The sequence below is a fragment of the Lepidochelys kempii genome, chromosome 2, assembly GCF_965140285.1.
Source record: "Lepidochelys kempii isolate rLepKem1 chromosome 2, rLepKem1.hap1, whole genome shotgun sequence".
In the NCBI taxonomy this organism is placed as follows: Eukaryota; Metazoa; Chordata; order Testudines; family Cheloniidae; genus Lepidochelys; species Lepidochelys kempii.
Window position 1 is genome coordinate 21,676,859 of NC_136381.1, and position 20,898 is coordinate 21,697,756.

At 43.8% G+C, this 20,898-nt stretch overlaps 2 protein-coding genes across 7 annotated transcripts in view; one reads left to right on the forward strand and one right to left on the reverse strand.

The window, feature by feature from the left end:
• Window positions 1-4,594: 4,594 nt before the first annotated feature.
• Window positions 4,595-13,320, reverse strand: NDUFB9 (NADH:ubiquinone oxidoreductase subunit B9). 2 transcript variants are annotated; one of them, XM_073330165.2, is made up of 4 exons: window positions 12,720-13,320; window positions 10,163-10,355; window positions 6,057-6,170; window positions 4,595-4,846 (listed from the first exon to the last, which is right to left on the reverse strand). In XM_073330165.2, the coding sequence occupies exons 1-4, from the start codon at window positions 12,962-12,964 to the stop codon at window positions 4,715-4,717; spliced, it is 684 nt and encodes a 227-aa protein (XP_073186266.2). In that variant the 5' UTR covers window positions 12,965-13,320; the 3' UTR covers window positions 4,595-4,714. The 2 variants fall into 2 exon arrangements, with proteins under 2 accessions (XP_073186266.2, XP_073186267.1); XM_073330166.2 differs by lacking the exon at window positions 12,720-13,320 and adding an exon at window positions 10,451-10,572.
• The window catches only part of TATDN1 (TatD DNase domain containing 1), a 31,603-nt gene continuing 23,116 nt past the window's right edge, over window positions 12,412-20,898 (forward strand). Inside the window, exons 1-3 of one of the 5 annotated variants that reach the window (XM_073330160.2) lie at window positions 12,412-12,966; window positions 13,676-13,741; window positions 18,267-18,316. In XM_073330160.2, the coding sequence (XP_073186261.1) occupies window positions 12,945-12,966; window positions 13,676-13,741; window positions 18,267-18,316 (138 nt within the window). In that variant the 5' untranslated portion in view covers window positions 12,412-12,944. The other 4 variants (XM_073330164.2, XM_073330161.2, XM_073330162.2 and 1 more) reach the window with 4 other exon arrangements.

The window sequence follows — 20,898 nt, forward strand, 5'->3', positions numbered from 1 at the left end:
TGTTGCTCTTACACAAGCTTCATTTTTGTGTGCTTTGCTACTTTATTCTCTATTTACATTGCAGGCTAGACACCCAATCATAGTTCTATCAATCAGCTTTATTCTCCTCTCTAATCTTGTGCACCTGGTTAGAACTCACACCCTTCACTTCTCCCCTGCAACACCAGCCTAGGTGAGAACAAGAGGGGCTATACTAGAAGCTACTGTTAGATACTGACTTACCTCCATCTTCCTAGACCAGTTTGGTTAGAATACCTTCAGTGCCTGATATGGAGCTGGACTGACCTTCTGTCCTTTACCATGATTGCAACAAACAGTGGTAAAGGATGCTGCTAGGGTGATGCCTAGTGTTTCTGGTGGATGTACAGACTGTGCCTTGGAAGGCACAACGCTTTTAGAGCTAAAACAGTATCGGCTTTCTGCAAAAATGTCTACTTCAAACATGTCCAAATTCTCCGATCAGCTCCAGCTACAACCCATTTCCATGATCACATGTTGCAAAACACTAGTCATGCATTTTTGGATTTGATTGCATTCACAATCTAGATGCCAAGACAACATGCACATGAAGATTTTAATTTCTCCCATTAAGTTGCCAGGAGCTAGTTTGAGAGAGAGAGACAGACAGACATGTCTCCCTTCTGGGCACCTGATGCACCATGATCTCTTGCAACTGGGTTCTCCTCAGAGTCCTAAGAGGTTTTTTTTAACTCCTCTCTAATTTCACAAATAGTACCAGCAATCAGAAAACTTAGTCTTACTCTCTGCTCCAACGAGCAGGACTAGGGCTCTGTCTCCAGGCAGGCACTTAAGTTGGCTCCCTGTCTTCTGTGCCCTGCTGTAGAGAGAGGCTTTTTGATGACAGGAGTCTGCGTGAAACTGGTATTTAAGAGAAAGCACAGTACAGTGGCAAGTCCATTTAAGATCAAAAGGGCTTCTGCTCACAGCCCAGCAGCATACTATGGTACCAAGGCAGGGCTAAAACTGTTTGGGGAAGAAAGTCAGCTACAAGAACCAGCTTTCCAGAATCTCCAAACCCAGGAGGCTTTGCTTAGTTGGTGCTCCTGCCGAGGTGAAACACGGTAGCAAAGGCTGACACCAACTGCAGTAACGTAGCAGGCAAGCCTTAAGCAGCTCAGAATGGAAATTCAGTAGGACCTGGCATTTTGGAATCAACAAGCTCAAGAGTGTGAAATATAGTACAGGAGCAGCTTCAAGACGCTGGAAAACTCCACTGAGCAAGATTTCCCCGTCCCTTTCCGACTGCTGTGAGTCAGTAATTGCTCCAGGAAGAGCTTTAGTGAGTTCTTGTTATGGTCAGTATCTTGAACCTCTCACTCTTCCCCCTCTGCTGGGCAGTCCTGATGCCTACAGGCTCCAACACCAATGCCACATTAACTCCCTCACCCCACACATAGCTCGGATGCCTCATATTTGGTACCAGTTGTTACTATTCCGTTAGGCTAGCCTGAGAGTTTGGTCCAGTAAGCCTGTTCTCTGTTCCTGCACCTCTGGGTTACTGCAGCCTGCCACTTCCCCATGCAGATTTTTTTTCCCCCCTCGGTGAGGCAGTAGAACTGCTTGGGCCGTATTGCCAGCCTGGTGGTGGTGAGCCCTGTATTCCCCTCATACATGGCCTGGGCCAGTGTCATTTTACCACTGCTATCCCCCACCCCATATTATTACTCCTGGGAGAATGCTGTACCAGTTCACACATGCAGAACATGTCCCCTACAGAGTTTTCTTTTCCCCACTGCAGAATAATGTATTTTGCTGGGGAGGTGCTGCAATTAGATATTTTTCCCCACCAGGGGCTGCTGTGGCCCCAGAAGAGAGGACAGCCGTCTCAGGGCCAAAGCAGCCACACACTGGTCCAGGTGATGAGACATGGACTATGGGGAGGATGGACAGTTTGGGGCACTGGGGGGCAGGGTGTGTGTCACACAGACATGGATTCAGAAGGGCTAGTGGGCAGGACAGACTAGAGTGGGAGCATGGGAGCTAATGGGGTGACAGCACTGAGTCAGGGCTGAATAGAAGTGGATGCTGCAGGGTCACATGGGGAGAGGGCTGCAAGGATACCTGGGGATGGAGTGACTGAGTGTGCAAGGACACATGGGACAGGCAGAGGTGCATGACTGAATGGGAGACTAGGGGTTAGCTAGCATCTGCATGGGGTAGGCTCCTCAACTCACTAACAATCCCCCCACAAAAAAACCTGTTCCATACTTCTCTCACCCACACCTTCTAGGTTCACTATCTGTTCCCTCTCCCTCCCCTGTTACCCCTGACTCCCCCAAGCCTTTGCACTGGTTCTGAGGAGTGTGGGAAATATGTTTCTGTAGTGTAGTTTAAATGAATTATTAAAGTTCTGTATTACTATGTCTAGGTAAGGAATCTTTTTTGTTGTCTATTAAATATTTCAAAATAGGTTAGTGAATATAAGTTACCAAAATAATTAAAACTGACATGTTTTACAAATAAGAATTGTCAACAATTTTAAAATTTTATCTTAGGTGCAGAATTCCCCAAGGTGTACCACATACAGCACAGCATTCTAACTCCTATTTCCCCCCAGGGCCAGGAAGCCTGTTTAGGCCTCCGTTGGGTCAGTGTGGTCTAACCCCTGCCTGCCTATTTCTTTTCTTACCAGTGCAACCTAGCTCATTACATCAACCTACATGGCCCAAGGATCACCCACATTTCTGGAATACACATAAGTGTGATAAAGCTTTTCCCTTTTCCTTCATGAGTGCCAAAACAGACTTGCATACCATTTTATTCAGCCCAGCAGCAGCTTTCATTCAAGAAACACTCCCAGCTGCCTAATTGCTCACAGTGGCAGTATGCTGACTCCAATGGACAATTTGAATGGCTGTGATTCTACACTAACACAAGCACAAATTACCTAGCCAACATTTTTCCTTCTCTGAAGTGGGCAACTGGTGCTCTGAGAGCCCCACCCAGGACATCCTATTCCTATTAGAGGGGAACTCTTTCCTTTTTCCCCTTATAGGCCATTGCTGCAGAGAGATGGAGATTCTTAGAATTCTCACAGGAGAATCTTCCTTGCTGTAAGTTTTTTCCCATTTGTTATGTGTTAATGAAAGAGTAGCTAAGATAGTATACTGCCTGGAGGGGGCTACTCTTTCAAATGAATAAACAGAATTGATAGTGAGGCAATCAGTTCTCTAAACATGTCCACCTGCTGGCACTGCATGGTAATGCTAGAGGGGATTAAGGGAAAAAAGGATTTGTGCTTGGCTGATGAAGAATGGCTCAGTTGTACCATATCAAAGAACACCATGGGCCAGCTTCAGAGAAGGAAAAGTGATACTTTACATAGATAATGTTGGTACAGGTGCATAAACTTGCATCTAGCATTTACATTACATTTTCCTTAATGTAACTAAGGTACCTTAGTGAATGCAAGAGCATTTGGATTGCCCTGCCGATTAACACATTTAATAAGATAAACAAGTCATATATTTCCAGTGCTTGAAACTAGGACTTCTTCCAGCAGAGGAGACTGCTGCATTAAGCCAAACACCATTAAAATGATTCTTTGCAGTTTGGTTGTTTTAAAAAAATCAAAATCACTTGTAGCCCATTTAGCCAAATCAGTAGAAGGCTCACAAGCACTCTAATGTGAAAGAAAAATAATACAACTAGCTTACTAGAGATGCACCCATAGTTTGCAGTACTACATAAAATTGCTGATATCCAAATGCATTTTTGGAAAAGTACAAACATTTTAGTTTATTCTATCTTGCCAGGTAGTTGCTAAGTGCAGTGTCTTAAAGCAAAACATCAAAGGGAAGAGAGCAGGGCTTGCGATCTTTTCTTCTGCTTCATTGTATAGAGGCAGCCTGCACATTTTTTCTGCTTACCTTTGAAATTCTTGTCCTGTCTAGGAGGGAAGAGCTAGTGTGAATGATAACACAAGGCATGAGTGAAAGTTCAGCTATTAAGAGGGTTAGAGATTGCTCATCACTGTTGAGAACTTGGCACCTATTTAACTTAAATAAAAGCCTCCTTCAGCCATCCTTATACCTCCACCATCTTCCAATCAACCTAGAGAAGGCCAGAAATTAACATTTCAGAAGCAGAATTAACATTTTACAGGAAGATGTCAGTGCAGAGGGATGCACAGCATCCAACTAAAATGTTGTGTACTTGGCTGAAAAAAAAGGCATCTGACCTACAGGCCCCAAATGATGTGTGAAGATACAGATGCCTACACACTACAGTAGAACCTCACAGATACAAACACCAGAGTTACAAACTGACCAGTCAACCACACACTTCATTTGGAACCGGAAGTATGCAATCGGGCAACCACAGAGGGAACAAAATCAAGTACAGTACTGTTAAACTAAAAACATAAAGGGAAAGTAGCATTTTTCTGCTGCATAGTAAAGTTTCAAAGTTGTATTAAATACATGTTCAGCTGTAAACTTTCGTAATATGAACAAATGTTCTTTCAAACAACCTCCATTCCTGAGGTGTTTGTAACTCTGAGATTCTACTGTACGATAGGTAGTTTTGATGCTAGAGTTAAGGTAGAATATCACCAAATCCCATCCAAAGTATATTCATGTTTGTTTTAGTTTTATTGTGCATTAAGTACAGTAGTGCATGTTACATGGAATTCCTACTGGTCGTAGAGAACAAACCACTTGAGTGTAATTCTCTAGTTCATGCACGGATTCTTTTACATTGGCTGTTCTCGGGGTCTGGTTACATGATGCCACCACAGAGGTGGCAGATGCCCTTCTTTGCGAGCTGGGGGCAAGGCTTCATTCAAAGGACCACCAGGTGGAGTTTCATCTTCTAGCTGCTTAACCTAAAACATACAAGAAAACAAATTTCACCCAGTATACCTAAGTCTTGAATCCTGGTTTGTTTCATTTGGTATTTTGCTTTGCCCTCAAATATAGGCCCAGAACACTTCCTTCTGTCACAACTATAACCAAATGAAGAACTGACTTCATGAACAGGATAGAGTCAATACAAATAAAATTCCCTCATTTAGGTTGACTGCACTATCTAGTGCTCATTTGCAATTTCAGTCACAGATCTTCTGCCCCTACACTAATTTAAGTTAAAACTTATTAATGACAAAGCAATATTTTAAACAGAAGCTTATTCCATTATTTGTTACAGGTAATAAGTATCCTCCCTCTGCTTTGGAAGCCTATCAGATACTTTAATAAATATTAGCGACCCAAACCAGCACCACTGGACTCAGTAAGTGTCTTTCCATTGCCTTTAAGGGACTTGCTCTAATGTCCTTGCAGGATAAAACCTTTTTAAAATATGAAACATTCTATATGGAGCCAAGAGCCTCAGCTCCCATTTCTGTTATTTTGAGCTGATTGTTTTTGAAGTTAAGAATGTGACACCTTGTGTTAAGGTCAGCTTCACCACCTCTATGTAATGGCATAGTCACAAATCCACTCCATTTGCCTAAACATTAATGTTTGGAAAAAGTTCAAGATTTCAACATAATTAGCAACTTTTTTCTCCTGAAAACTAAATGAAAAATGGCCCAAGATGGTTCTGAATTCTTTAAAAGCATGTTGACAAAATGAGCTTTGCAAAAGCATGTACCTATTTCTTCAGAGCTTCTACCCACAAAAGGTATAGTACAATAATAATAAAATAATATTATATAATAGAATTACTGTCCTATTTGTCCCAGTGTGACACTTACAACTTTTGTGGCTAAGTGTTGCACCCGGTACACTAGAGGATGAGACAAGGATATAATTGCAGCTTTAACTCTGAAATGATCCTTTGGAGTCCTTATGAAGTTGTGTGTCATTAAGATATCTGCATATGGAAAGCTGTCAGTATTACAGAACTAACAACTTTACTGGGAGTAGTCTAATTAAGAATTCTGTAGGGAAATTTAAGTATCATGCCTAAATCAAGTAATCACTTTTAAAAAGTGTTTCTTGTCACCCAGTTGGAGTCTGGAATACATTGTTTGCTTCTTTGAAAGCACAGAGTCAAACCAACTGAGCTTCGCTCCACAGTAAAATAGTACTGACCTCTTTTTCCCAGCTTTCTAACTGCAGCCTCTTCCACTGCTCTCTTTTGGAGAAGTAATCAGGATACATTGCCTTCTCAGAAGGATGCCAGAAATCCAAGCACCACTCAGGAGCCTGTCAAAAATCCAAGCACTAGATATGAGAAACTACAGAATATACAGCAACACAGCTTAGGCAATCACATTAATAGGACATTGGCAAGTGGCCCATAAAGCAAAGCATTACATAATACTACCTCTTATATAGTACTTTTCAGATGTAGATCTCAAAGTGCTTTACAAAGGATGTCAGTATTTTTAAACTCCATTTCACAGAAAGGGAAATGGAGCCACAGCGAGGTGAAGTGGCTTGCTTAAGGTCACCCTTAGGTGGCAGAGCTGGAAATAGAACCCAGGCGTCCTGAGTCCCAGTCCAGTGTTCTGTCCACTAGGCCAATTACTTTCATCTTTCCCCTTGAAAGAATGCCAATTGCTTATACTATGAGTTAACAGTTACAGAAGAGGTGTAATTTAAAATAAAAAACAAAAAACTCATGTCCTCCTAAATTTGGGGTTTAGTTACCAGCATCTGTGATGCAAACCAGCTGAAGTGATGAAGGCAAAATATAATTATAACACAGTGGTCCAACGTTCAGTTTATTTCTGCTTGTGTGCTCAGCAATCACATATCCAGAAGATTATAGTACAATCTGAACTCTGAAGTGATGTCTAGTCGAGATGAGGTGGTATATCTGGATTAAAAGGTGGATGTATCTTCTGGGCTCCAAGTAGGATGCACAGAAGCCCCCCAGAAGAGAGATAAAATCATAGTTCCAAGGACTACACCTGTCCAAGACCTCATGAGAATTGTTATATGGTACAAGTTCCTGTTGTAAATATTTTCCTTCTCTGTTGTAGGGTGAAAGATGCACATCATCAAGAGGAGAAAAGGGACTATACAGAGGAAACAATGAAACGGACTAGTGCTATCAAGTACACGAAGTAAAAACGAAAAAGAAAAACCTGTTTCTCTAACCCCTTTCAGTTTGTTGTCTTACATGTTACTTATCTCCAAATAAGCTCTCAGCAAAAGTGCCACTTCTAAATTGATCGTGTCCCCTTAAACAGCATTTTTGCTGCTATTTGTTTCAATCAGTTACTATACAAAGTGCTTGAATCTCAACAATGGACAATTTAATCTTCTCCCAGGAAATACACTTTAAGAAAATGGGATTTGAAAAACTGTGCAATGCATCAGACCAGACAGTTAGCTACATTTACAATGTTCAACCATGATGGAGTCATTAATGAATCCATTTTAAGTGCAATAGTTTTTTTGCACATGCAAACAAAAGTGTTCAGGTTGAAGCTTTGCATGCTTTATCTTAAATCAAATCAGAATTTTGGGAAAAGCGGATAAGCTATTTAAGTTGTGGTTCTTACAACTCAGAACATGGGAAGTGCACATTTTTGTTTAAGTCTCTAGGCACAAAGAATTCAGATACTTGGTACACATTTATCCTTAATTAAAACTAGAATATAGACCTAGCTTTACTTTTGTGTCTTGAATTCTTTATAAATTCTCAATGCACAGCAACAGCCAACACATGCTGTCATAAATATAAAGGGAAGAGTAAACACCTTTAAATCCCTCCTGGCCAGAGGAAAAACCCTTTCACCTGTAAAGGGTTAAGAAGCTAAGACAACCTCGCTGGCACCTGACCAAAATGACCAATGAGGAGACTAGATACTTTCAAAGCTGGAGGGGGGGGGAAACAAAGGGTTCTCTTGGTCTGTGGGTTGTTTTTGCCAGGACCAGAGCAGGAATGCAGGTCAGAACTCCTGTAAAAAGTCAATAAGCAATCTAGTTAGATATGTGTTAGATTCTGTTTTGTTTAAATGGCTGGTAAAATAAGTTGTGCTGAATGGAATGTATATTCCTGTTTTTGGGTCTTTTTGTAACTTAAGGTTTTGCCTAGAGGGATTCTCTATGTTTTGAATCTGATTACCCTGTAATCTATTTACCATCCTGATTTTACAGACGTGATTTTTTTTTCTTTAATTAAAATTCTTCTTCTAAGAAGATTGCTTTTTCATTGTTCTTAAGATCCAAGGGTTTGGGTCTGTGTTCACCTATGCAAATTGGTGAGGATTTTTATCAAGCCTTCCCCAGGAAAGGGGGTGTAGGGCTTACGGGGGAAAGAGGTTTTCAAGTGGGCTCTTTCCTGGTTATATTTGTTAGACGCTTGGTGGTGGCAGCAATAAAGTCCAGGGACAAAAGGTAAAATAGTTTGTAATTTGGGGAAATTTTAACCTAAGCTGGTAAAAATAAGCTTAGGGGGTTTTTCATGCAGGTCCCCACATCTGTACCCTAGAGTTCAGAGTGGGGAAGGAATCTTGACACATGCGAACACTGTTAAAAAGTTCTCATGTTAATATTCCTACTCTGGGGTCTGTCTTCCTTACAACACTGGAGCATAAATTTACATAGGATTTTCAGCTCTTGCCAAATCCCTCAACCCACAATTTGGGGACAGACCCCTGCAGCAAAGTGATAATATACCAAGGGAAGAACAATGAAAAAGATGGAGTGAGCTTTCGTGAGCCTGTTACTGACCCTTTTAAAAAAAAACAAAACCTGCACTTAATCAGAGGTGTATAAACTCTGCAGCAAACTCCCACTCCCACCCAGCTGTGGCATTTTTTAGGAGAGAAAAAACAGTCCATTCCCAGGCCAGGAGTCCCACCCTGGAAACTGTCATCTCTTGAGAGGTGAGGAAGACATAGGCAAGTCTCCCCTTTCCTGGGCTCTTTGGGCAACTGCTTTCTGAAGTAGCTGATTCCGTTTCAGACAGCCAGTGCTGTCCATCTAGCCTCATCCCCAGCAATTATGGTTCTACTTGGGATTTAGCCAAAGAGAAGAGACATTTTAAAAACAATTATGTTGAGATGTACCTTGTCCGTTTTTCTTTCATGATAAACAATTCCCATTGTTTTGATTCTGTCACTGCTGACACCACTATCATCCTCCCTATCGCTCAGGCCTATGACCTGGGCATCATTGATTCCTTCTCCCTCACATCCAGGCCATGTACAAATCCTGTTGCTTCTCCCGCCATATCATTTCCCAAATTGACTGTCTTCTGTGCATATTGTTAAGACCCCCTCAACCTTGATTACTGTAACCTCCTCTCTAGCTTCCCACAACCCATGTCCCTCCCAAGTCTGTTCAAAGCACAGCTGGTCTTTTGCTTTGATCATGTAAGCCCAACCCCCTTTGAATCCTTCCATCACAGCAAATTCAAGCTTCTTTCTTGTTCTTGCTTTCAAGATGTTTCACAGCTCTTCCCTTTCTTATGTATTTGCTTGTTTATCAGGTTGCCGTTCGATTCCCACGGCCATCATCAGCCTTGTTTTCCATTTGTTTCTTTCTTGCTACCCTTTATGCATGGAACATCCTGCTGGATTTATCTGGATGGCCACTATCCTCTCTGCCAAATCCTATTTACTGATGTAAGAAAGGATGAATCTCGGTTGTACCATACAGAACTATAGTCTTATTGTAATGTATATAACAAACAAAAAGAGATCAGACTTAGAGTTCACCTAAGAACTTTATTTTTATTTTTTTTTTATTAACTTTACAGTTTTTTTTAGTGCCCATTATACTATAGTACTCAAGTAGCAAACCTATAATTAAGATCTACAAAGCATCTTCTGAACATCTACAAACCTAGTTTATAATATTAGCAGAGTAAGGCAATTGGGGACTGAAATAGCAGAGATCCGTCAATAGACCAAACTGAAACTAGAGTCCTGACAGACCAGCAAAAGAGCAAGACATTATAAACAGTGCTTGAAATTCCCATCTTCCACTCCCAACAGAACAAGAGACAACTCATTAAGACAGGAGAGAACAACATAGGCCAAACATTCCATTGATACTACTTTAGAGCCTACCTACCTTGTTTCAGAGTAACAGCCGTGTTAGTCTGTATTCGCAAAAAGAAAAGGAGGACTTGTGGCACCTTAGAGACTAACCAATTTATTAGAGCATTTAGAGACTAACCAACTAATAAATTGGTTAGTCTCTAAGGTGCCACAAGTCCTCCTTTTCTTTTTACCTACCTTGTAACATTCATATCTCTCGTAAGATGTGCCTCCTGGAGAATCAGGGAAGATGTAAGGTTGAGGATGCTGGTTTGCCCAAAGTTCTTCCTCAGCAGCTCTCAGTAGTTTTGTTGCTTTTATCATATCCTTCTCATTTTTGTGTTGTTCGAACCGTTCTCTCAGCACACAGGCAAAGAATCGATAATTGTCCCTATAGATACAAATGTGCAATATTTCTAGTGGTATAAATATCAGGGTTGTTTTCTGCATTGTTTTCTAGTACGGGAATATTAGAAGTTTCCTCACCACAAACTAAAAGACTTGCCCTTGACCTTTTGAGAATTCACATCATTATCACCATTCTTCATGGAACTCAGGGATGGAAGAGCTTCCTTGCGTCATCTAGTCATTGGATGTCTACAGTAAGTTCTCCTTGTTTATGGTCTAGTCTGAAATGAGTCAAACCCTTTATCTAGTTATAAACAAGTTAAGCCCTTTCTGCAGTTTGACCCATCCAGGTGCTGTCTAGCCAATTCCTTCATAACATCTCCTCAATTCTGTATGTCCTCTCTGTCCGCATCACCAGAACTCCCATAATCTTGCACCTTGACTACTGCAACCTCCCTGAGCTTGATTGCAAATTGAACTCAAGTTTATTTGAAATGCTGATGCTATGATAGTTTTCCTGGCTCACCACTTATCACATCATTGCACTAACCTAATCCCTGCACTGGCTCCTTCTTCATTCTCGTATCAAACAATAGTTCTTGTCTTTATCTTTAAGGCCTTCACAATTTGCCCTGCTCTAGCACTTGAGACACTGCCCACGGATAAGCTTCTCCCTTAAATTTTCTGCACTCTCTTATGCTGCCTGTTATGCAAGTAACAAAACTGTGGCCATTTCAGTTATTTTTAGGTTATATCCCCATCCCTAATCCTTTGTCTGCTCCTGTATCTTTTTTAGACTCTGGGCAGGGGCTCTCTCTTTATCCATGTTTGTAATGTAGACGGCACAACTGAGCCATGATTTTGATAGGAGCCTTTTGGCTTATTGGAATGCAAAAGTTTGTTAGTAATAAGCAACCTACCCTAAAAAAGTTGTAAACCGTTTTGGGCAGAGAACATCTAAGTATTTGTACATCAACCAGCACAGTAGGGCCCTGATGATCCTGACTGAGGCCACTGGACACTACTGTAATAGAAACAGATTAAGGCCAGAAGGGACCATTATGTTAATCTAATCTGATCTTCTGCAGAACAGAGACCATAGAGAAGTGATGGGCATCCTGCAGCCCATCAGGGTAATCCGCTGGTACACCATGAGACAGCGTTTACATTGACCGTCCACAGGCATGACCACCCGCAGCTCCCAGTGGATGCAGTTCACTGTTCCCAGCTAATGGGAGCTGCGGGAAGCGGTGGCCAGCATGTTGCTACAGCCTGCGCCGCTTCCTGCAGCTTCTATTGGCCAGGAACGGCGAACTGCGTCCGCTGGGAGCTGTGGGAGGCCGTGCCTGAGGACAGTCAATGTAAACGCAGCCTCGTGGCCCACCAGTGGATTACCCGGATGGACCGCAGGTTGGCTACTGCTGCCATATAGCCTCACCCAGTAATTTCTGCATCAAGCCTGTAACTTGTTTGAGCAATAGCGTATCTTTGAAAAGAATAGGGAGTCCTGATTTGAAGGCCACAAGTGATGGAGAATCCACCACACCTAATATTCCATGATGTAGTGGACACAGCACTGGAGGGGAATTCAGGAGACCCGGATTCTATTCCTGGCTCTGTCACTAATCTGCTGGGTGACGTGGGGTAAATCCTGTCGAGTCTGTGCCTCAGGTTTCCCCATCTGTTAAGTGGGGATAAGGATATAGACAGCCTTCACAAACCTTTTCCAAGACTCTGGATGGAAAGGGCTAGTTTAGAGCTGGGTATTAATACAGCAGACTACTGTTTAAACTGAAAATTTTAAAGCCACGGAAAAGTTCAAAGTCAAGTAAGACTGAATAAAAGAGGCTTTAGCACATCGCCAATGCCAGAGATCTTCCAGCGAGTGGAGATGGGCTGAAGCCTGTACTGACCCGTCTCGTTTCAATGCCCTTTCCTTTCCCGCCCAGCCCCAGCCCGATCCCACCTCACACCCACCCGCCTTCCACCCGTTTATTACTGACCGTTACTGGCGCCAGAAACGTCACCCGTGGGCGCAGACAGCGACCTCCCCGCTCAGCGGCCCCAGCCCCCAGCTCACCTCCGGCCCGCCCGCCCCACACCGGCCCCCGGGGAGGGGAAAGGGGCCCGAGGTGTCAGCGCTCAGGCCCAGAGGCCGGCGCGGCCAGGAGCTCGCGCTGCGGAGGGATGAGCGCCCCGGGGGCGGGCGGCGGCGGATGGGAAAGGCAGCAGCCTGAGGCACCAGCTCAAGCCCTGCCTGGCGCCCAGCCCCCCACGGAGACGGCTCAGGGGGCGCTAAGAGGCCGCTCCGGCGCGGGGACCGTGCGCGGCGCTGCGGGAGTCTCCCCCCAGCAGGGCCGAGGGCGGCGCGTAGGGGCCCCAAGACCCACCCGCGCCCCGCGCTCACCGCTGGATGCACCAGGACTCGAGCTGGCGCATCGCCCGCTTGTAGAGCCGCAGCACCTTCTGCTGGTGCGTTAGGTACGCCGCCATCTTGGCCTTCGGCCCTCGCCCTCGCCAAGCGGGCGCGTGGGCCGACGGGGAGGGGGAGGAGCCCGCGACGCTCAGGCCGGGCGCTTGCTCCCTTCCTTCCGCCGGCCCGGGACAGGGAGGAGGCGGAGCTGCGGCCGCCATGAGCCGCTTTAAATTCATCGGTGAGGGGGGCGGGCGCGGCGGCGGCGCGAGGTCCGGGGCCGTGGGGAGTGCGGATCCCGGGCAGAGGGCTCCAGTGTGCGGGTCCGCCGCCGCCGGCGCCCGGGGCTGGCCTTCTGCGTGCGCCCAAGAGCTTGTCTCGTTCACGGGCAGAAGCTGGTCCCATAAGCGAGGTTCCCCCCGCCGCCTCGTCTTTCTGCCCTGCGGGTTGTCCCGGGGGCAGGGACTCGGGAGGGGAGGCTGGCGGGCTTGGAGAAGCGGCCTGGCCTGCCCCTTACCCGGCAGGTGCGGGAGATGCTGCCTCTTTCCCTGGGCTGGCACGAGGGAGCACTGCTGGAGATGTGCCCATACACACCGTTCCCTAGGAGGCTTATCATTTAGGGCTTTGCTTTGCTTTGCTGTAGGTGGAGTCGGGTTTTTAAAATGTTTTATAAGGTAGCACGAGCCTGATGCTTGTTCCCAAACAGGCCACAATTTGTCATTCTCTCAAGCCTAAGAAGTGAAACTTCAGGATGGTTGAAGAAAACCCATGCTTAAGCTTTAAACTCTCTCTCTATCTCTGTGGTATCTGGTGCCCCTCAGAACCATCATGTACACAAAGATATATCTGTTTCTCCATGGCTTACTTTCAATACCGACTCTGTTGAGCTACATGGGGAAATAGAAAGACTATAACAGCTAATTCAGCCTGCATTGTTTTTCTCACTGCAGATATCGGTATTAACTTGACAGATCCTATGTTCAGAGGCATTTACAGAGGTACACGGAAACATCAAGGTAAACGTAACTTTTGACAGATTCAAGGAAATCCGATTTCTTACCTGAACAGCGAATAAGAAATATTCATTTTTTTTTCTCATCAGTTGCTTACAGTATCTAAGCATTATTATCTATATTATGAGATTCCAGGAGTGTCATTCTGAAGCTTAGATTAAATCTCAGGAAAAATTTCCTAACTGTAAAAACAGTAAGACAATGGAACAGCCTGTTTCGGGAGGTTGTGGAAACTCCTTCACTGGAGGCTTTCAAAAGGAAGCTGGATTCCCATCTGTCACAGATGGCTTAGACACAATAAATCCTGCATCTTGGCATAAGAACAGCCATACTGGATCAGACCAATGGTCCATCTCACCCAGTATCATGTCTTCTGACAGTGGCCAATGCCAGGTGCTTCAGAGGGAAGTAACAGGGTTATTGGCATGGGGTTAGACTACTAGACCCTTGCGGTGCCTTCTAACCCTATGATTCTAAGCTTAGTGTGAAATGATGGAATCTGCTACAAGCATGGTTGAGAGCTCTTCTTGTTTAGTTTTCAGAGTAGCAGCCCTGTTAGTCTGTATTCGCAAAAAGAAAAGGAGTACTAGTGGCACCTTAAAGACTAACCAATAATAATAAATTGGTTAGTCTCTAAGGTGCCACTAGTACTCCTCCTCTTCTTGTTTAGTATATTACCAGGTTCAATCATCACTGGAATTTGTGGTATATTAATGTCCAATATTCAAGTTCTCAGACATTTTCTACTTTTTTACACTTACTTACACCCGTACAACAGCAATAGGCTTTCACCTAGTTGTTACTTATTTCTATAGTGTCCAAAGTGAGGTTGGTGCTTTAAAAATACATGTTTATACCTTCTAATTAGAACATGTATATTTTGAAATATAACTTCCATACAGATTCAAATCTAAGTAGCTGAACATTTTGGTAAAATCTTTCCACGGTGGTTTTACAAGGTTATGCAGACAGATCTGAGTTTAGACTTCCAGCCTTTGTATTTTGTGGGTCAGATCATCAGCTGGTATACTTTGGTGTAACTCCATTGTAATCAGTGGAGCTACTCTGATGTGCCCTAGCTGAGGGTCCTGTCCTATGTGTTTAGACTGTAGTGTCTGTCTGGTTTATATTGTAAGTTTTATGTGACAAGGTCCATTACTTCTGTTGTGTATGTACAGAGTTGTACACACTGTCTCTCAGTAAATATTTATTAGTAATAACAGTCAAGATTTCTTTCTATAAATCTTCAAGCTTCTTTTTCTCTTTAGCTTCCATGTGAATTATTTTGTGATACATTGTACTACAGGGCATTAATTTCATATTTGTTGGGGAATTCTCTCCTACACATTCCTTTTCTTTTCCACTCTCTTCTTTCAAAAAAAAGGGGGATTCAAAAATTTTAGGTGTGAGGTTTTATACAATGTACTGACATGAATTCCAGATAATTATAATTTCAATCCTAACATGGAGCAAATTTTCTTCTATTTTTCTTTGTTCTGGGTTTTTCTTCCTTTTAATTGGTATGATGCTCCTCTCTGATTGGTCCTCAGAGGAATTTTAAGAGAGTGTGAGGAACACCTGCTTCTGGTGGCATAGGAAAATGCAAGTTATTTTCAGTCATGTGCCTAACTTAATCCTTGTATTAAATACTCCTGAGGGCATTCTGTGCCAAAAGGTTACAAATTCTGCTCCTAAAAATTATGTGCACAAGATTTTAAAATTCTGCAAGTTTTATTTGTCAGTAAATAAATGCAGAGGCTCCAGCATGGCAGTGGGGAGCACAGGCCACTGGCTGTGTACGAAGGTGGGAAATCACCCCACAGGCTCCCCACCCCTAATCATCAGGGCATGGATTCAGTGATGAGGTTGCATCCAACCGTGACACAGCACAAGGCCTGGGCCTGCCCCTCTGTGCCAGGTGTGGAGCAGGCAGGCTCAACTAGGCAGGATCCAAGTGTGGAGGGGCTTAGTGTGGAGGGATCCAGGTGTGGGGTGAGAGGATTCTGTGTGGAACAGTCTGGTTGCAGGCAGCTCAGTGGGGGGGTGTTCTAGGTGTAGGAGGAATCTGGATGCACAGAGGCTTGTTGGGAGGAGTTCCAGGTGCAGGGGCTTCCAGGTGAAGGTGGTTGGGGTTCAGCAGAGGGATATGGGTATGGGGGGCTCAGCAGGGGAGTCTGGGTGCTGGGGGAGTGGGGCTTGGTGCCGTGGGGGTTTAGGTGCAAGGAGCTCAGTGGGGGAGGGGGGTGGTCTGGGTTCAGGGATGGGGGTCCTGAGGCAGGAGGTCTGGGTGCAGGGGGGCTCCAGATGCAGGGGTTGAGGTTCAATGTGATGGGGTTTGGGTATGGAAGGCTAGGGGGGTTCTGGATGTCTGGGGTGAGGCTTGGTGGGGGTGTCTGGGTACGGGAGTCCAGATTCATGGGGATTGGGTAGATGGGGGAGCAGCTCCCTATACAGTGACCCCCTCCCTGGCAGCTGAGGAGTGATGGAAGCAGGGGAGGATGCCGAGTTTCCTGTAGCTGGGAGAGTTTCTGGGGGTGGGTCTGACACAGCCCCAGCCACTCCTTACAGAGGAAGAGGAAGTCCTGTCCTCTCCTGCCTCCAGCCCAGCCTAGCCTGGGCTAACAGCTGATCCCGGCTCAGGGTAGGAGCTACTCGCTGGGGTTTCCCCAGCCCTGCAGTGGTTTACGTCTCCACCATGTGCTTGAAACAATGTACCTGCGTAGCTAGGGAGTGGTGTGTGACTGCTCTTGCAGCTTCCTGTTGCTTCCCTGTCAGAAAGTCATTTTTCTGCGGTGAAGCAAATAAATCTGTGGGGAACATTAATTCTGTGCATGCACAGTGGCACAGAATTCCCTCAGGCATAATTAAAGAAACCAGATAAAGTAAATTGTATTATATGGTACAATTTGGATGTTTGTTCTTATATTCACACACAATAAATCTTTCAGATGGTCACTTCCTTTGTAGCAGAGACGTTTTCCTTTGGACTTCTAAAAGGAAGGCACAGTGCAGCATATTATATGCTGTATATTTTAATTCCAATGTTTTCCTACTATCTACTTTTTTTTTTAGTTTGTGGGAACTTAAACTCTAATCCAGTCCACCTGTTCTGCTGAAGACAAGACAGCTGGCTTCACTTTGTTCTAGCTAGCCAATTATTTAGGTCCAAAGACTATTCATACCATATTAAGCATAATACATCAAAGTTAAACAGCAGTGCATATGAAATACACACAGGTTTTTAGAGTGCATTTCTTTATGCTACAGATTCACAGGAATCACCTTTGTCATGTCAGCAGGAGTTGCATTTATGGCAGAGTTTTTAATCTTTCATTGGTCTATTTAGTAAAGCTTGTAATTTGTTTTTATGGTACATGGGCAAATGATAGGAGCGTATTCAAAATACAAGTAAGTATTATTTTGTTTAGATTCCTGAAGATCGTTTCCCTCAGTCTATTGCTGTTTTATGAGGTGGAAAGATAAAGTAGCTGAGCAGTATGGCTGTAAGAAATATACAAAGTTATAAAATAACATTGTAATAAGATACAGAGTAGAGCCAGATCTTTTTTTTTATAAATGGCTTTTTGACTAAATTTTTTCCGTTTTTTTGTTTGGTGGCGAAAATTCCACTTTCTTTCACTTTTTTTATTCTCTCGTCTCCCTTTCTAATGGAAAACAGTGGGGGAAAGTTTAAAAAAAAGAGTGGTTCCCCCACCCCCCCAACCCCGAAACAAAACTTCTTTTGTTTTTTTTTTAACTAACCTTTAGTTTCTTTTGAAAATTTTCATGAAATATACTGACCCTTTTTCCAACCAACTCGAAAGAAGAGTTATTTAGAGAATAAAAGGAAAGAGTTATTTAGAGAAGCTAAAAGGAAATTAGACAATTTCCCCACTTCCCAAAGAACTTGTAATTCATTTTCATTCTTTTCTGTTCCTTAAATAAGCAGTATTTCATTTAACTGCAGTCTTTCATTTGGATTTAATTTCAATATTGGAGAACAAGTATTGACTGACCATGCAGACAGCTCAGCTCTTGAGGCAGGAACAGAAAATCGGTGGGATTAGTTGGCCTACAGCTACTTACAGACTCGTTAAGCGACACAGTCTCTACCCGTAGAGACAACTCAGCAGATGGGGGTCTATGCAGGCGGAGTGAGCTATCAGGCTGTTGGTGTGCTGGGGCACAGTGACCCACTATACCTACTACTTTCAGCAAACACAGTTGTCAGACACAGAGCTCAAGACAAGAGAGGCATTTATGTAACTAGGGCCTGATCCAAATCCCATTGAGGTCTATGGAAAACATCCCATTAACTTAAATGGGTTTTAGATCCGGTTCTTAGTCATTTGCATCATCCTCCTATTTGCCTTCCTAAAGATTAACTAATTGTATGTGTCCAAAGATTATTCACATCATGTTAAGCATATTACTAACTGTACATAAATGACTTTATAGCAAAGGAATGTGCAAGTTAAATTATGTGTTAAGAACTGGACCTTAATTTACCAAATTTTTACTTTTGCAGATGACTTTTTGGATGTAATAGAGAGAGCAGTCAAAACCGGTGTTAAAAAGGTAACTTCTCTTATAGATCATGCATATATGGTTTTGTTATGATGTACATTTTTAAAAATGGATTTTAACAGCTAGAGTTTTTAGGAATACTGAAGTTGTAACAAAAACAATTTTCTGCTGAAATTAGCAACTATAAAAATACCAGAAACTTTCTTTAGTATTGCAGAGTTCTCTGCAAAATCCAAATTCTTTGTACCCGATATTACATCTTCCTGTGCACAGTGATTAGCTGGTCACAAAAATACATGAAAGGGCATCCTTTTTGCAAAAAACTTCTGTATGTAAAACTGGCCATGGCAAGTTCTAACGTAAGGGAGGGGGAAGTTTTCTGGGTGTTTTTTGTGTTGAAGGAGGCCAGTATTGACTTCCATTATCTATGTAACTCTCTCACTTTGTGATTACCTCTGTCAGCCTACACCAAATATTCATGTGGCCTTGATTCTGTAAACATTTGAGTTCAGTAGTTCGTAAACTGGGGTCCGCGAGTCATGTCCAGGGCCACAGGCCCCACTGATCAACTCCTCCCCCTGCCTCCCAGTGCCTCCTGCACGCCTCAGAACAGCTGTTCAGCGGCGTGCAGGAGGCACTGGGAGGGAGGGGGAGGAGTGGAGACAAGACACGCTTGGAGGAAAGGGTGGGAAGAGGAGGGGCAGGGGTGGGGCGGGAAGTGATGGAGGCTTGGGGGCAGGGTCTGGGGTTGAGCACCACCAGGGAGAATTAGAAGCCGGCTTTAATTCAATCATCTTTATGTGCTTTTTACCTGTGTAAAGTTAAGTATGTCCATAGATGTTTGCAGGATTAGGCCCTTAGCTGACTCTCTGTTAGTTGATGTACTAACAGTAGACGTACAGTTAATAGAGTTCTTACCTTTATTTAGATTTACATCATTATGTGCAAACTTGGAACTCTATGATAAAAATTCTTGGCCAAAAGCTCCTTCCCAACTACAGTGGCCAGTGAATATTCAAGAAACAAGTATTCAGTCCAACTCCTTTTTATTGGACCTCTGTAAAATTAAAGATATTTTGGTTTTCCAAACAAAAAATATGAATTTGCTCAAATCAACAGTTTTGTGATGATATAATGGTATTTTACTATGTTAATAAAGCATAGATCTTAGTTTGCTTTAAAAAGAAAGAACCCACACCTCTTCCACAGGAGGTTTAATAAATAAATAAAACATAATCTGAAAGGAGTTAAAATTTGGAGAGCAGGGGAAAAGTTCAAAGAAACTAATGTAGAATCAGTAATACTTAGCACTTATGTAAGTGCTGTACAAACATTATTCAATCCTCACAACACTCCTGTGATGTAATTAATTAGTAATATTCCTATTTTGCACACAGAGAAACTGATAAACATAGATTAAGTAATTTGCCCAAGAGCACATCATTATGTCACAATCATTATGTTGCTGTTTTGTGGCTCTCCTGATTAGTTCTAGAGAAGCTTGCATCTTTCACAGTAAGATGTTTCTGTTTCTCCTCAGAGCACAGTGACCAGTAACATTCATGGGAATTATTGACATATAGCAAGTAGATAATAAACCCCAGTTACATCCAGAGTACGTGAGAAATTGTTTAGCTATCATGAGCATTGTTAGCCCTGATTCTGAAAAATGTTAGGCACGTACAATACATGTGGTGTTATATACTCCTGGAGGAATTCTACGCAAGTGCAGAATTAGTGTCCCCCACAGATTTTACCCCACAGAAAAACTGATTCATGCATCCCTTCTGGGGAGCAGTCAGGGTTGGAGGGGCACATCTGGTTTGGGTGTCAGGAGCAGCGCGGGGGGGATGTAAATCGCCACCTTGTGGGACAGGGCTGGGCTCTCTCTGTCCCTCTCACTTGCTATTGAAGTAGCTGGGGAGGGACAGGGCTGGGGATGCCCCAGCTGGTGGCTCCTACCGGGCACCAGACTCTAGCTGCTAATCCTGGCTGACCTGGGGAATGGGACTTCCTCTTCCCGTCCAGTGGCCACTCCCAAGGCCACTGTCGGATCAGACCCACCCCTAGAACCTACCCTGGCTGCAGGAAACTCCACCTCACCCCTCCCCCACCCCCACCCGCTTCCTGCCATCATCGCTCCCTGGCTGCAGGGGAAGTGTTCACTGTATGAGACGCTGACCCTGGTCTGGCCAACCCCTCTGTATCTAAACCTCCATCCCTACACCCAGAATCCCCCAACAAGCCCCTGTGCATCCAGATCCCCCTTGTACCCAGACCTGCCACCAAGCCACCTGCACCCAGATTGCCCCACACAGAACACTGTGACCTGGATCCCCCCACACTAAGCCCCTCCATACTTGGATCCTGCCAGGCTGAGCCTGCCTGCCCCACACCTGGGTCAGGAGGACAGGGCTGGGCGTGCGGGTATGTGAGACTCTGTCCTCCTTGCTCACTGTGGAGCCATATAGATGTACTAATATGCCTACTATGCAATCTATTTGTCAGAAAACATTTCCTGAATCTTTTTTGTAGTCTGTATTGTTACAGACTTACTTGCTGACCGGTATTTTGAAATAAATTACCAAAATAATTGAAAAATGTGTGATTATATTGTGTTGTTTTGACAAAGT